At 44.6% G+C, this 14467-nt stretch overlaps 1 protein-coding gene across 1 annotated transcript in view; it reads right to left on the bottom strand.

Annotated features, from left to right (window-relative positions):
* LIPC (lipase C, hepatic type) overlaps positions 1–7431 on the bottom strand; it is a 50340-nt gene extending 42909 nt beyond the window's left edge. Inside the window, exon 1 of the mRNA XM_083475877.1 lies at positions 7271–7431. Coding sequence (XP_083332003.1) covers positions 7271–7355 — 85 coding nt within the window. The 5' untranslated portion in view covers positions 7356–7431. The remainder of the gene's footprint in view (positions 1–7270) is intronic.
* Between the last annotated feature and the right edge of the window lie 7036 nt (positions 7432–14467).

Here is a 14467-nt window from a genome sequence, read left to right as displayed (position 1 = left end):
CTCACTCTCTGTTGTCTTTAATAGTGCCCAGTTTTTGGTTCCTGTTGCTCAGCTTGTACTCTGGGAGGGCTGTTCCTGACTAGAAAGAGACACTCTCAGGCCTGAGGAAGATATTAATTCAAGGAGTGTACAGTACTTATTTACTGCTGGGTTGCTGTTAAATCCCTCTATTCATAATTAACTAGGGTGAAAACTTCACACACGCATTTCTAGTGAGTATTTCTTATTTGCAGGTTTTGGAATAATTGAATTTAGAGCCTGAAGACCAAGGGAGAAATTAAGTCCCTCCATTCATAATTAACTAGGGGAGAATATTTCACACATTCTAGCTAGTATTTCTTGTTGGCAGAGTTTGGAATAATTGAATGGAGAGAGTCTGAGGCCCTGGGAGGGATGTGGTGGAGGTGAATGGCAAATTCAGCTCCACTTAATTCAATCCATGTGTCCACCTTGTTTGTGAAAGAGGAAGAGGAGAAGGGAAGGACAGGATGTCAGGTTCTGGGAAATCTCATCCTTCCAATCTCAGCACATTCTCCTGCTACAAAAGGTTTAATGAAAACAAACCAATCCTCATCTGGCCATAAACGGAGTCCCTGGAGTTATGACCAGAATGCGTTCATATTGAAAAGTCCTTTACAGTATGGCATGTTCAAGGGTTACAGTAATCACAAAAGTCTGCTTAGGCTACTGCCCAGAGGGGTTCTCTCTGCTGTTTCCTGGTACTCCCACAGCGCACTATTCAGCTACCGTTCCAAAGGGGTTTCTTTTTTTAAGTGAGAGATAATGTAAAAAACAGCTGCACCTGTTGTTGTTTTAAAGACATGCAATGCCCTTCATTGCACCCTAATGCTGTTCAAGTAATTGGTAACTGTACCTGGGCCTTGGGTCTGCAGAAAACCTCCAGCCTTTGGCACATTTTGAAAAAAGGGATGGAAGATGGCAAAGAAACAGTTCCTTTTGCTTCACAGGACTCATGCCTGGCACTAAGCAAAAGATTCTTTTTTGAGTTTCTTAGGCTGTTTGCTTCCAGCATTCATTTCTCCAAGTGCTGCTCTTTCTGTACCCAAAGCAACACTGTCCTATGGCTGAGCCACTTCTGGGGCCAAATGTCCCACCAGTTTATTGGATGGACTGTTGCTGTGGCCCTATTCTTCTTCCACCATGGAGTAGGAAAACACTGATTAGTTGCTTATCCACATCAGACCCCGTCAGGAAATAGTTTACTCAGTGCCACTGGCAAATGGGTGGCCTTCACGAGGCAGCCTTGGCAAATGCCTGGAGCCGGGGCCTTCTGTCACTCTTGTCAGTGACTGCCATGAAAAACGTACTTTTGCTGATTGGAAATGGTTGCAGGCAGAACTGCCTGGTGCCAAGCGTTTTCCCCGAGGCCCAGCCTAACCTTTGCCAAAGGTGTGGTTTCTCTCTTTCTGAAATGCTAAGGAAGGGGAGAGGATCCCCTTGGAGAAGCCATGTCGTGTCAACCATTTATTCATTTTACACATCCAGCACCAGAAGACCAAGCTGCAAAATCAGCTTGCAATATACAGGGCAGTGGGGCGGAGAGAAAACAGAATTCCAGACTTGTGTTTCCTTCTGGCTGGCATTTCTCATTTGTTTTCTGTCGCCTGGAGGTGCTTTTTAAATAAGTGTTATCTGGTAAACAGCCCCAGTGAAAGCAGTTTGGCAAAGCGACAAAGAAACCCGAAAACACGTGCATGTTTTTAAAACAAAGTCAGTGAAAATTTGGGTGCAATCTGAACAAACCTTGTAGTTGAGAGTGTCAAGGTGAGGGATTTTCAAGCAACTGTTGCCATGTGAACATGTGGCCTCTTCTGTCCAGGGTTTCATAGGCTCCATCTTCCGACCCTCCTCCCCTTCCAGATTCCATTTTACAGAGGACTCTCTGGAGTCCTTCAGCAGTGAGGGAAATGCACTCTGCACCTGCTCAGGAGTAAAGGTAAAGGGACCCCTGACCATTAGGTCCAGTCGTGCAGTCGTGACCAACTCTGGGGTTGCGGCGCTATTTCTGTTTCCTTTTTTTCCAGAGCAGAACCCTCAAAGCAGGTGCCAAATGTGTGCCTCGCACTTTGGAAAGCAGCCTCCAGATCAGGGATGGGAAAGCTGTGGACCTCCTGATGCTGCAGGACTGAAATTCCCACAATCCCGGACCTTTTGCTGTACTGACAGGGACTGATGGGAGTTGGAACCCAATTCCAGGTTCCTCATCCCCTGTTCTAGTATATATTCAACACTCTTGACTTTGAAACCAGCTGAGGACAGGCTACTACAGCATTAAAACAACAACAATATATCCAATGTAAATGAGCTTTCCCCACCTCAAATGTGCAAGGAGGGAGGCAGTACAGTGGTGCCCCACAAGACGAATGCCTCGCAAGACGAAAAACTCGCTAGACGAAAGGGTTTTGCGGTTTTTGAGCTGCTTCACAAGACGAATTCCCCTATGGGCTTGCTTCGCAAGATGAAAATGTCTTGCGTTTTTTGCAAGTTTGTTTCCTTTTTCTTAACACCGTTAATACAGTTGCGACTTGACTTCGAGGAGCAACTCATAGAACGCGGTGTGGTAGCCTTTTTTGAGGTTTTTGGTGATTTTTGAAGCTTTTCCAAAACTTTTCCGACACCGTGCTTCGCAAGACGAAAAATTCGCTAGACGAAAAAACTCGCGGAATGAATTAATTTCGTCTTGCGAGGCACCACTGTAATCCTGTCTATTTCCACCTGTGAAATGCCTGTGGGTAATGCTATCTATTTAGCCACCAGCAATATGGAGGAATGGCAAATGCTTAGAATTTCAAAAGTCACCCTACAATTGTTAAGAAGCAGGTGTGGGTGTTTTCCAGGCCTTGGGAAATAATATTTTGAAGCTAGTTGTATTCTATTTAATCCATTTCAGTATACAAAAGCAAGGTGGAAGCAAAATCCCCTAACTTTCCTGAAGCCACAAATCTTTAATTGACGCTAAAATCAATTTCTCAGATGTTGTCGTGGAGCTAGCATTCTCCTCCTGCTCCTGCTCTTGCTTTTCTTTGCATTTCTCCACCCATCGGAAAAAGAATTCAGCATCTTGATGACTGTGGCACCGGGCAACATCATTCCAATTAACCATAGGGAAAGTGAGTGTGGTATTTGACAGAAGAATGGCTGCCGTTGCTAAGCAAGCACTGTTCAGCTATGCCTGTCAGAGATAAAAGCTGGCTGAGAGTGCTGGGTCCAAAGTTCTCATTAAAAGAGCATTACGGGGTGCTGCTGCGCTGCGCTGAGTGGAGAGGTGCCCACCTCTCTTGGCTTCTGGACAGCTCAGTCGCTTGCTTAATGGCTTGTGATGACCGGTGGCTACTCTGAGCAACTGGTATCTGCAGCTTACACGTCACAGGCAGAACTAGGACTGGAAATGAGTATTCTGCTTGTGTGCATTTGTAGCTGGAGACCGGAGAAAGAGCTTGATGCTAGCAGTGAGAAAAGCACTGAATTCCGCTATTGGCTGGAAAAAAGCAGTCTCGGTGGAAACTGCAAGAGTGTGTGCTTTTGCAGGGGTCAATGCTGTTTGAAAGGTCGGCATTCCTAATGGACGTGTAAGGTAGTAAAAGCATCCTGGGAAATGATATATAATGAAATAAAAAAAATGTTTAAAATAACCTTTATAAAGAAACCAGAAACATTTTTTTAAGGAATTGTAGACAAACCTAGACAGCATCTTAAAAAGCAGAGACATAACCTTGCCAACAAAGATCTGTATAGTAAAAGCTATGGTTTTCCCAGTAGTGATATATGAAAGTGAGAGCTGGACCATAAAGAAGGCTGATCGCTGAAGAATTGATGCTTTTGAATTATGGTGCTGGAGGAGACTCTTGAGAGTCCCATGGACAGCAGGAAGATCAAACCTATCCATTCTTAAGGAAATCTGCCCTGAGTGCTCACTGGAAGGACAGATCCTGAAGCTAAGGCTCCAATACTTTGGCCACTTCATGAGAAGAGAAGACTCCCTGGAAAAGACCCTGATGTTGGGAAAGATGGAGGGCACAAGGAGAAGGGGACGACAGAGGACGAGGTGGTTGGACAGTGTTCTCGAAGCTACCAGCATGAGTTTGACCAAACTGTGGGAGGCAGTGGAAGACAGGAGTGCCTGGCGTGCTCTGGTCCAGGGGGTCACGAAGAGTCAGACACGACTAAATGACTAAACAACAACAACAGGTACCAAGATTCCAAAGGAGCAGAAAAGACTTTTCATGTATGCTACGACGGCTGCACGGATGCTACTAGCCCAGAGATGGGAAGAAGACAAAGTCCCTGCCAGAGAAGAATGGCAAATTAAGCTGTTGGACTACGCCAAAATGGCAAAGCTGACCAGAAGGCTCAGGAACCAAGACAAAACTTTCAAGAAAGAATGGGAAAGATTTATAATTTATTTAAGGGACCACTGTAAGCAAATGAAAACAATAGCAGGATTTTAACAACACTAGTAATGTAACAAAAACTTTGGATGATATGGATAGGCTTAAAATCTGGATGATGAAATAATATGCAGCTAAAATTGATGACAATAGGACCCATGGAGGGGATGGTGGGAAGTCTTGAGATTCAGAGAAATCTCTAAATCTGAGTATGTATTTGACATTATTATAATTTTACACTTGTAAAATCAAATAAAAATTATTTACAAAAAAAGAAAGAAAGGTTAGCATTCCTAGGCCTAGTGACTACTTTCTGCGGCTCAGCTTGTCTATTTGCAAATAAGCAGCTTGTACTTTATTAAAGGCTTACAGTGTGTCTTTTTTTACTGACGTGGTTACAAGCCACTCCTGGAACATCCAGTTCTTCATGGAAATGGCAAGCGTGACGCAATGAAGAGACCCATGTCCCTAAGAGGTTGATTTGGTTCCCATTTTGATACAAACCTACTTCCAGGGTGGCATAACCTTACATTATGTGCTGTATGCAGTCTCCGTTTTGAATGTGCTTCCTGCAAATTGCAGAAAATCAACAAGACTAAATTGACCCTCACCAAAACTAGACTTGACCTCTATAGTGTATTCAGCACACAAGTTGATGTTCTATTTACATGTGCTTTTATAAGTAGGTATCCCCTTTGCAAGTGGGTGCATTTTTTAAAAAAAGAGTTTGCAATATCCTTTTGCAATAATGCCTTTTGCAATGGGACCATTTCAACACATGGTTCAGCAGGACTGCTGTTAAAGGACAGAAGCGAAGGGGCTCCTCTGTTTGCTAGAGGGTTGTATATATGGTTTTCATGAAAACCCCCAAACCCAGTACAGGTCGATGACTTGTTTGTAAAGGGGTGACTTTTTCCCTTGAGAAATGGTTTAAGCTGTGCCAATTGCATCACAACCACTGGCAGATTTGAACAGGCAAGGTGGGTTATGAGCAGCAATAGAAATTATCAAAACTTTAGCTACAAGGAAGAGTTAAACGATACCAGGGCAGGTGGAGGCTATTCAGAGAAAGCTGGCTGTTCAGATTCGATCCCCACCCCCGCTCTAAAAGACTGCTCCTAAACTCTGCTAAATTCAGGTTTCAGACTCATTCCAACTTAAGTGTTTAGGGAAGTTTTTACTGTTTGAAGTTTTATTCTGCTTTTAGTCCTCTATTGGGAGCCGCCCAGAGTGGCTGGGGAAACCCAGCCAGATGGGTGGGGTATAAATAATAAAATTATTATTCTTATAAGTGTTGAGCCTGCAGAGCTATTACTTCAGCCTCCTATAAGAGCAGGAGAGTGAGAGCAAAAGAGAGCAAGCAATTGTTGGTGCAGGAGTGAGTTTGAAACCAAAAAGCAGCCTTTCTGGAGCTGCCCAATGGTCACTTACATCCTGTATTTAAAAAAATAATAATTTCATGCTATTAATTTTTTACTAATATTTCTAGACTGCTGTTCCACCAATAAGCCTTCAAAGTAAAAAGGTAAAGGGTCCCCTGACCATTAGGTCCCGTCGCAGACGACTCTGGGGTTGTGGCGCTCATCTCGCTTTATTGGCCAAGGGAGCCGGCGTACAGCTTCTGGGTCATGTGGCCAGCATGACTAAGCCGCTTCTGGCAAACCAGAGCAGCACACGGAAACACCGTTTACCTTCCCGATTTATCTACTTGCACTTTGACGTGCTTTTGAACTGCTAGGTTGGCAGGAGCAGGGACCGAGCAACGGAAGCTCACCCCATCGCAGGGATTTGAACCACCGACCTTCTGATTGGCAAGTCCTAAGCTCTGTGGTTTAACTCACAGTGCCACCCATGCCCCAAGCCTTCAAAGTAGCTAAAAAATAATAATATATTCCTGGTAAAATAATAAAAAGCACCACTCCATTCTTGCAGTAGGTATATTCACCTGTGTGTAAGCACCCATGTTGCTATAAGGAGAGGCAATGCAAGGAGGGACATACAGTCCCAATGTTTTTACAAAGGAAACATAATCTTCAGAAGGGACTGTTTTGAGACGTGATGGTGCAGACATGCTTAACCTGACCCCCCCCCACTGCGCTTCCCCCACCATGCTACAAATTGCCACCTCCTCCATCTGTTTCCTCCTCCATCGCCACTGCCCAGTTGGCTCCAAGAGTGGTCTGGACTCCCAGGCCCAGTGATCCAAAATTTGCTCCCACCATGTTGAAGTTGGCCTCCGTCCACTTGGAGACCAATGAAAACATTACTTTAGAAACCTATTGGTTAAACCACCAGAGCTTGCAGCAGCCCTCCTCGCTTTACAATGATCTTACACAAACGGATGTTTTGCCAGGGTCTCTTTGATTCAAAGGAACAGGATGCTGTGCTACTTCAGGCAACTCAGATGAACAAAAGGGAGCTGAGAATGAGAGCCCAGATGTGGGATTTTCCTTGAGACCACAAATATCACACACACACACACCCACCCTTAAACTATTGCAAGCAGATGTGCCTTGGTCGATCCAGCCGTGGCTGGCTTTGCTCAGCTACCTTGAGGTCGCCTAGATTTTCACGAGTATTTCAGTCTTAGTAACAGAATACTTAGTTTCCCAATGAGCAGATACTTATGGGTGCTAATCTTTCTTCTTTTTCTTTTGCAAAGCCACTTCAGTCCTGTTATAAGAGTTACCAATTCGGGGAGAACATGAGCCCAATCCTGCCCACCTTGCGCTCGAAGCAGACCCACATTTTTTCGAATTTCCCCATTATCTGTCCTCGTACAGCATCTACCATTTACTCAGCACGGCCACAGCGCAGTTTCCACAAATGCATGTTGAAAATCTGGAAAATTGGCAACTCACCTTTCTTCTTCCTGTTCTTTGGAATCTCAGGACTAACAGCAAGGCAGGAAAGGAACAGAAGTGAAAAGATCAGGAAGCTTCTCATCTCTTTGCCTTTTTACACAACAAGAGAGGCTGCTTTCCTGTGTGATGTGGGCACAGGAAGGAAAGGAATAGCCCCCCCTGCTCATCAATACATAGTGAGGATCAGCAGCTCATTAATGATTAACCTTTAAAATGGAGTTCAGTGTCTCCCCCTCTTTGGCCCCAAAGAAACATCACCTTAATCAGAGTTGGTCTTTTCTTTTAGGCCTAACAGCACAGAACCACCCCTAGCCTAACCCAAGACCATAACGGAACTAACCTTTTATGTTTTTTTTAACTTTGATCAATTTTGCACAGATCAAAATGTGAGGTTGTGTGTTTTGTTTTATGAAATACTGTGGTAGTTCACTCAGTTTTGGTTGCTCTTAGTCCAAACATATTGCAAAATGGGTACAGGAAATGAAGCCTGTCCACCCCCCCTTCTCTGAACTATATTGTGATAATTTCCGCCCTCCCTTCCCCACAGGTGGGCGATGTTAAGTTGTGGGTGAACATATCAGATGACACAGCGATTCTTCAAACAGCTCTTGTTTATTCACAGGCCAGAACAGAACTGAACTGAAGGATTCAGCCAGCCTGCTTATATAGAGCTCCACTACAATGCAACTGTAACCATTTTCTGTAACTATCCAATCATTGAATGTCACTTTCAATCCCTTATTTGCATATGTGGACCCAAGTGAAAAGTATCTACAGCATCCCCCTGCTGGCCCAGGATGAGAACTTCAGTACATAACAGGCGGGGTTTGCGGCACCAAGCGAGGGCTCACTGGCCAGGTCCCTCCCACCTGCTTGGGCTGGCCTTTGGCCCGCCCTCGGTCAGGGAGGACAATGGACAGCTGGCCGGGGGTGGGGCAAAGGCCAAAGAAAAGAGGCTGACCCCTTTTGTCCAAGCCTTTTTTGGTTTTCTTCCTTCCAGAATCAAGTCGGGGTGGATGCATTCATGCTCCCTCCCCATGCGGTGGTGTTTGCAGGGCCCGTTAAAGGGCAAAAAACTGGGAGTCCCTGGCCCTAGAGCGGCGGCATGTAGGTCAAACTCCTGGGACGAGGTCGGTGGAAGGGCATGCTGTGTAAGTTTGTGCTTTACAGTTCCCTCTCACTGGATCTCACCTGCCTGCGTATCCTCAGCCAGATGGGCTGAGAGGGTTACCTGCCAAGGCCTATGCCAAGTTTCCCACTTCTGAAGCTCAATAAAGTTGTGGCTAATTTGAACCCACACTCTGGTCTCTTGTCTCATTCTTTGGGGAAAAGGGGTAGGCATCACAGACAGGGTTTAGCGTGTGTGCCCACAAAGCTAAGCAGAGTGGTGGACACGGGTGTAGCTAAGGGGCGGGGCACAGCTACCCTCCTAGATCAAGTAAAACAATAGAAACACTTAACTAACTAACCAATCACATTGGTTCTGCCCTCCCAAGAAAAGCCCTAAAGGTAAAGGGTAAAGGGACCCCTGACCATTAGGTCCAATCGTGGCCGACTCTGGGATTGCGGCGCTCATCTCGCTTTATTGGCCGAGGGAGCCGGCGTACAGCTTCCGGGTCATGTGGCCAGCATGACTAAGCCACTTCTGGCGAACCAGAGCAGCCGGCAAATGGAGATGCTGTTTACCTTCCCGCCGGAGTGGTACCTATTTGTCTACTTGCACTGGTGTGCTTTCGAACTGCTAGGTTGGCAGGAGCAGGGACCGAGCAACGGGCACTCACCCCGTCACGGGGATTTGAACCGCCGACCTTCTGATTGGCAAGTCCTAGGCTCTGTGGTTTAACCCACAGCGCCACCCGCATCCCACCTAACAAAAGTCCTGCCCCCCCAAATCCTGGCTCACCCATGGTGATGGAGGTGGTGAATCTAGGAAGAAACAGTGCAGGGTGCAATGATCTCTCCATGTTGGTTCTCTCCATTTTTCATTTTTCCAATATTAAAATTCAGTTCATCACATTTCTCCAGCAATTTGCAGATTTAAATCTTCGTGAAAATTCATCATCTTTTTTTGGTATGACTTTCTCCTGATAAACACATTTTTTGTATGCAGTTTTGACTAACGGACACATTTTTGGCAGCATTGTCCCTTGTTATGATGCATCTTTGTAAACATTGTTCAGCTAGAGAAGTAATTTGCAGCAATAAAGCATAATAGCATAATAAAAACCTATTTAAAAGTTAAAAACAGGCATCCATTAACCAATGTGGAAGGATGTATTTTTAATTGCATGTGGAATATCAAGGTTTTCAGCAGGCATTAAAAAGTTGTCACAGAAAGCACCAGCTTAATCTCTATTGGTAAAGTATTCCACAGGACTGATGACACTAACGGTTCAGTTTCTTGATGTTGTCAAATGAGCCTTGCCAACTCGGAGAGCAACCAGTGATGTTCCTGCTGACAATCTCAGTTATCGAGCTGGGATGTAATCAGATGATCCCTAAGGCCCCTCTGTGTGTGACACTGATTTTAGTAATTGTCCTTGTGCTTTATGCTTTTTATGAATTACTTGTAAGCAGCTTTGATTTGATTTTATAAAGAAAAGCAGGGTGCACATTTAAAACAATATATAAACTAGGGCTGGGCGATATATATCAATATATTGTCTAAAACTGGTTTCAAGTCAGTATGATATTGGTTTCAATTTTTTTTGACCTGACAATATATTGTGAAACATGGTGTGTGTGTGTGTGTGTGTGTGTGTGTGTGTGTGTGTGTGTGTGCTATGCAAAAATCACAATGTACAAAAAACCGTGAAGCCAGCCAATGCCTCTTATTTCAGACATTGTGGTATTTCGGTATATAGTGATGGTTAGCTAGTGATATATCACAATGTTGAAAAGCAGATATCGCCCTGCCCTAATATAAACATAAAACCAGTTGGCAATGGAAAAAGCTGCTGAGGGCCTTTTTCAGCAGAGGTTTTGAAACTGAGGCTGGAAAAGGCAGAAGATAAAATATGGTGCTCACACCCTCGGTGTCTGCTTTTGCCAGACTGACCAAAACAGGGATCTGGGTGGGGAAAAGTGGTTTTTCTGAAGATGTAGTGACGTTATGGAGCAGGGAAAAACTTTAGGCTAGGACAGACACCAAGGACAATTCCAGATAAGATGTTTGCACACCTTAACAACAGGAAAATGTATAACCAGGTCAGAAGGAAACAGTCCTGCGCAAGGAGTGAGGGAGGGAATGCCATCAGTAAGGGCCCTGATGGGTCAGGTCCCAGCCTGACACCCATAGAGAGCTGTTCTTCAGCTGGTATGAAGATTGATTGATTGAATGATTGATTATTTAGTTTCTATACTGCTGAATATATTTAAAATGTCTTTAAGTGGTGTACAAAAAAACTGAAGCAGCAACAGCTAAATTTTAAAAAATTATAAAAACAGTTACAGTGGTACCTCGGGTTACATACGCTTCAGGTTACATACGCTTCAGGTTACAGACTCCGCTAACCCAGAAATAGTGCTTCAGGTTAAGAACTTTGCTTCAGGATAAGAACAGAAATCGTGCTCCGGCGGCGCCATGGCAGCGGGAGGCCCCATTAGCAAAGTGGTGCTTCAGGTTAAGAACAGTTTCAGGTTAAGAACGGACCTCCGGAACGAATTAAGTACCAGTACTTAACCTGAGGTACCACTGTACATATGAAAATGTTACATTAATACAAAGTTACACACACACACATACTCATTTTCATTCTGACACACCCTCCCTCCCTCTCAGTCTCTGGGTTCTCACCGAGGGTCCAAACGAGCTCTCAGCTCACCCACAAAAATCTCACAACAAGAAGAGTTCCTGGAAACTGCAGACATGGCCCTGGTCTCCTGCTCTAAACTTGCATTTTATGGGCGCTCTCCACACCCAGTTCCAGGTGCAGCAGGTTTGCTGAGTTTCCTTGGGGGTCCAAAGGATGGGGAAAGGGCCCCGCTCCACTCACAGCTCTTGCTTCACCCTCTGCCCTCTCCTCCTCCAGCTGCAAAGTGCAAATTAGCCGAAGGATATCCTGAAAGTAATTTTATTAGTTACAAGGGGGAATGTGGAATCTGCTCCCACAAGAGGTAATAATGTCCACCAATTTGGGTTGCTTTAAAAGAGGATTAGACAAATCCACAGAGGATAACAAGGCCATGCTCTCTCTCCAGTGTTGGAGGCAATGTGCCTCTGAATGTGAGTTGATGGGAATTGCAGGGGGGGGCGGGGAGTGCTGCTGTTGTGATCAGGTCCTCTTTGGGGCTTCCCATTGAGGCATCTGGTTGGCCAGTGGGAGAACAGGATGTTGCATTCGATGGGCCATTGGCCTGATCCAGCAGAGCTCTTTTTAGGTTCTTATGCAACTTACCTTTCCCAGTCAAAATAAAAAAATTCCTTCCAGTAGCACCTTAAAGACCAACTAAGTTAGTTCTTGGTATGCGCTTTCGTGTGCATGCACACTTCTTCAGATACACTGAAACAGAAGTTGCCAGATCCTTCTATATAGTGAGAAGGTGGGGAGGGGTATTACTCAGAAGGGTGGTGGGAATGGGAGATTGGCAGATAGCTGAGATGAGCCTGTTGACGACTCTTAACGACTGCAATAGGTCTTACAGGAAAAGGCAAGGGGTGAGAAGGTGAAAAATGGCATAGTCATGTATAATGAGATAAGAATCCAATGTCTTTGTTCAGACCAGGTCTCTCCATGGTTTTGAGTTTGGTAATGAATTTTGAATTTGGTAACATTACCTTTCCCAGGTTACTGGGGGTATTTGCAAGTGTGTGTGTGTGTGTGTGTGTGTGTGTGTGTACATCCTGCTATGGGTGTGAGGTGTAACACAATCGCTATGGATGACTGATGAAATTCTGGATGGTTGATGAAGGTTGCAACCAGTGAGGCCCCTGATGCACCTCACAGATGGCACTTTGCCAAGGCCCTCCCCCAAACCTGTAGATGACCCTAATTTTTTGGGCCAACTCTAAGATTCTTTGAGCTCCTTGAGCCATCCCCCTCCTGCTGCCTTGGGATCTGCTCAGCTCCTTCCTCTGCACATGACACCAGCACAAAAACACACACACTTCTATGGATTTCAGCTGGGTTACCATTCTGATGGTGTCCTGGTTCCCATTTTCCCTTCATCCTTGTGGAATTCCATAGCCAAGCACATCACAGGACTGTGGGGATGGCGCTGTTGGGGTCTATGGGCAAACATCCGAATATTTTGTAGTCACTTGCGACGTTTGGAGGCACATCAGCAGGCAGGCTTGCAAGATTCACGACTGTGCTCCAGAGAGAATTTATGTATCTCCACATTGCAAGCCACAAACGCATAAGTCTCCCTCCGTTGTTGCTGCTTTTGACAAGGCTGTGTTCTGCCCCCTCCTGCCTTGGTTGCTGGCTTGTTGCAGCATGTGTGTTTTCAGGGGTCTGCTTCTTCTTTCCCTTTAAAGTAAAATAAAAAATGACCCTCTTCTCTATTTGATGTACATGAGTAATTCCAATTAATTTTAATGTGCACTCATCAAGTGAAGAATGACCAGCCTAGAGCAAAACACTGTTGCTCAATGGAATTGGGTTTCTGCCCATGTCCTTTGCGTCATGGATCCAAATTGTGATTGAACCAGCAACTCCTGGAACCGGGATTTTTATTCTTGGGTGCCTGGATGTTCATCTTTTAGCTTTGGAATATGGGAAGCAATAATAAAAATGTCATTTCTAGGATTCAGACACTAGGAGAGGATATATTGTTTAGGTATTGTCCTTCCATGCTCATGTTTGTGAGATCAACAGAGCACCATCCTTTGAAGTTTAAACTTGGAAGCTAAGACGAGGTTTATTTAAGCTTCTACCATAGCAATCTAGACAGACTGGATTTTCCTGGTATTACATCCTTTCTCCCCCTTAAAAAAAATAATGACACAAACATGGTTACAGTGGTGCCCCGCAAGACGAATGCCTCGCAAGACGAAAAACTCGCTAGACGAAAGGGTTTTGCGGTTTTTGAGCTGCTTCGCAAGACGAATTTCCCTATGGGCTTGCTTCGCAAGACGAAAACGTCTTGCGTTTTTTGCAAGTTTGTTTCCTTTTTCTTAACACCGTTAATACAGTTGCGACTTGACTTCGAGGAGCAACTCATAGAATGTGGTGTGGTAGCCTTTTTTTGAGGTTTTTGGTGATTTTTGATGCTTTTCCAAAACTTTTCCGACACCGTGCTTCGCAAGACGAAAAATTCGCTAGACGAAAAGACTCGTGGAACGAATTAATTTCGTCTTGCGAGGCACCACTGTATATAAAAAAATAAAAAGTTTTAAAATACATATTGCAGGTCTTGAAGTAGCAGTTTACAGCAGCAAAATGAAGGCAGGTTTAAAACTACTATCTAAGTTACAAAAGTACAAAATGTAAGTTCAAAAATGGTGTCCGAGCTGCAGAGCTCAGACATGCACACGTAGTCAGCTTGCCAACATTATGAAGAAAGATGCAATCAGGATGTCTGTAGTGTTACAGCTTCCTGCCAAGGCAGACAAAGGAAATTATCTCACAGAGTTCTCGCTAGCAAATTTTACAAGAAAGCTCTATGAATCTCAGTCTTTTCATGTGCCCATCTGCCAAAGCAGGAATTGCTGGTTTGACTGCACAAATGTCCTTCAACTAGCCCCTCCCATAAAACCCCCACCAGAGCAAGCAGGGTGTCCTTTCTAACTAGTAGCCACCAGTCATCAAAAGCCATTGAAAAAGTGTATACAGTGGTAGCTCGGGTTAAGTACTTAATTTGTTCTGGAGGTCCGTTCTTAACCTGAAACTGTTCTTAACCTGAAGCACCACTTTAGCTAATGGGGCCTCCTGCTGCCACCGCACGATTTCTGTTCTCATCCTGAAGCAAAGATCTTAACCCGAGGTAATATTTCTGGGTTAGCGGAGTCTGTAACCTGAAGCGTATGTAACCTGAAGCATTTGTAACCCGAGGCACCACTGTAGCTACAGAGCTTGGGGTGGTTTAGGCATTCACTTGACGCCACCAAAACATATTTCTCGTAAAACAAGCACTGTGTTTCTTGCCTGCCCAAACAATGGACATTTTTCTAACATACCTCTTGAAAAGAGCAAGTGATTTTTAAGTCCTTACTTAGAGGCATATGAAAGAATGCAAAATGTATTTTATTCA

This window comes from Podarcis liolepis (assembly GCF_965112155.1).
Source record: "Podarcis liolepis genome assembly, chromosome: 14".
In the NCBI taxonomy this organism is placed as follows: domain Eukaryota; kingdom Metazoa; phylum Chordata; class Lepidosauria; order Squamata; family Lacertidae; genus Podarcis; species Podarcis liolepis.
The sequence above is the reverse complement of the archived record's forward strand: the minus strand, read 5'-3'. Positions and strand labels throughout refer to the sequence as shown.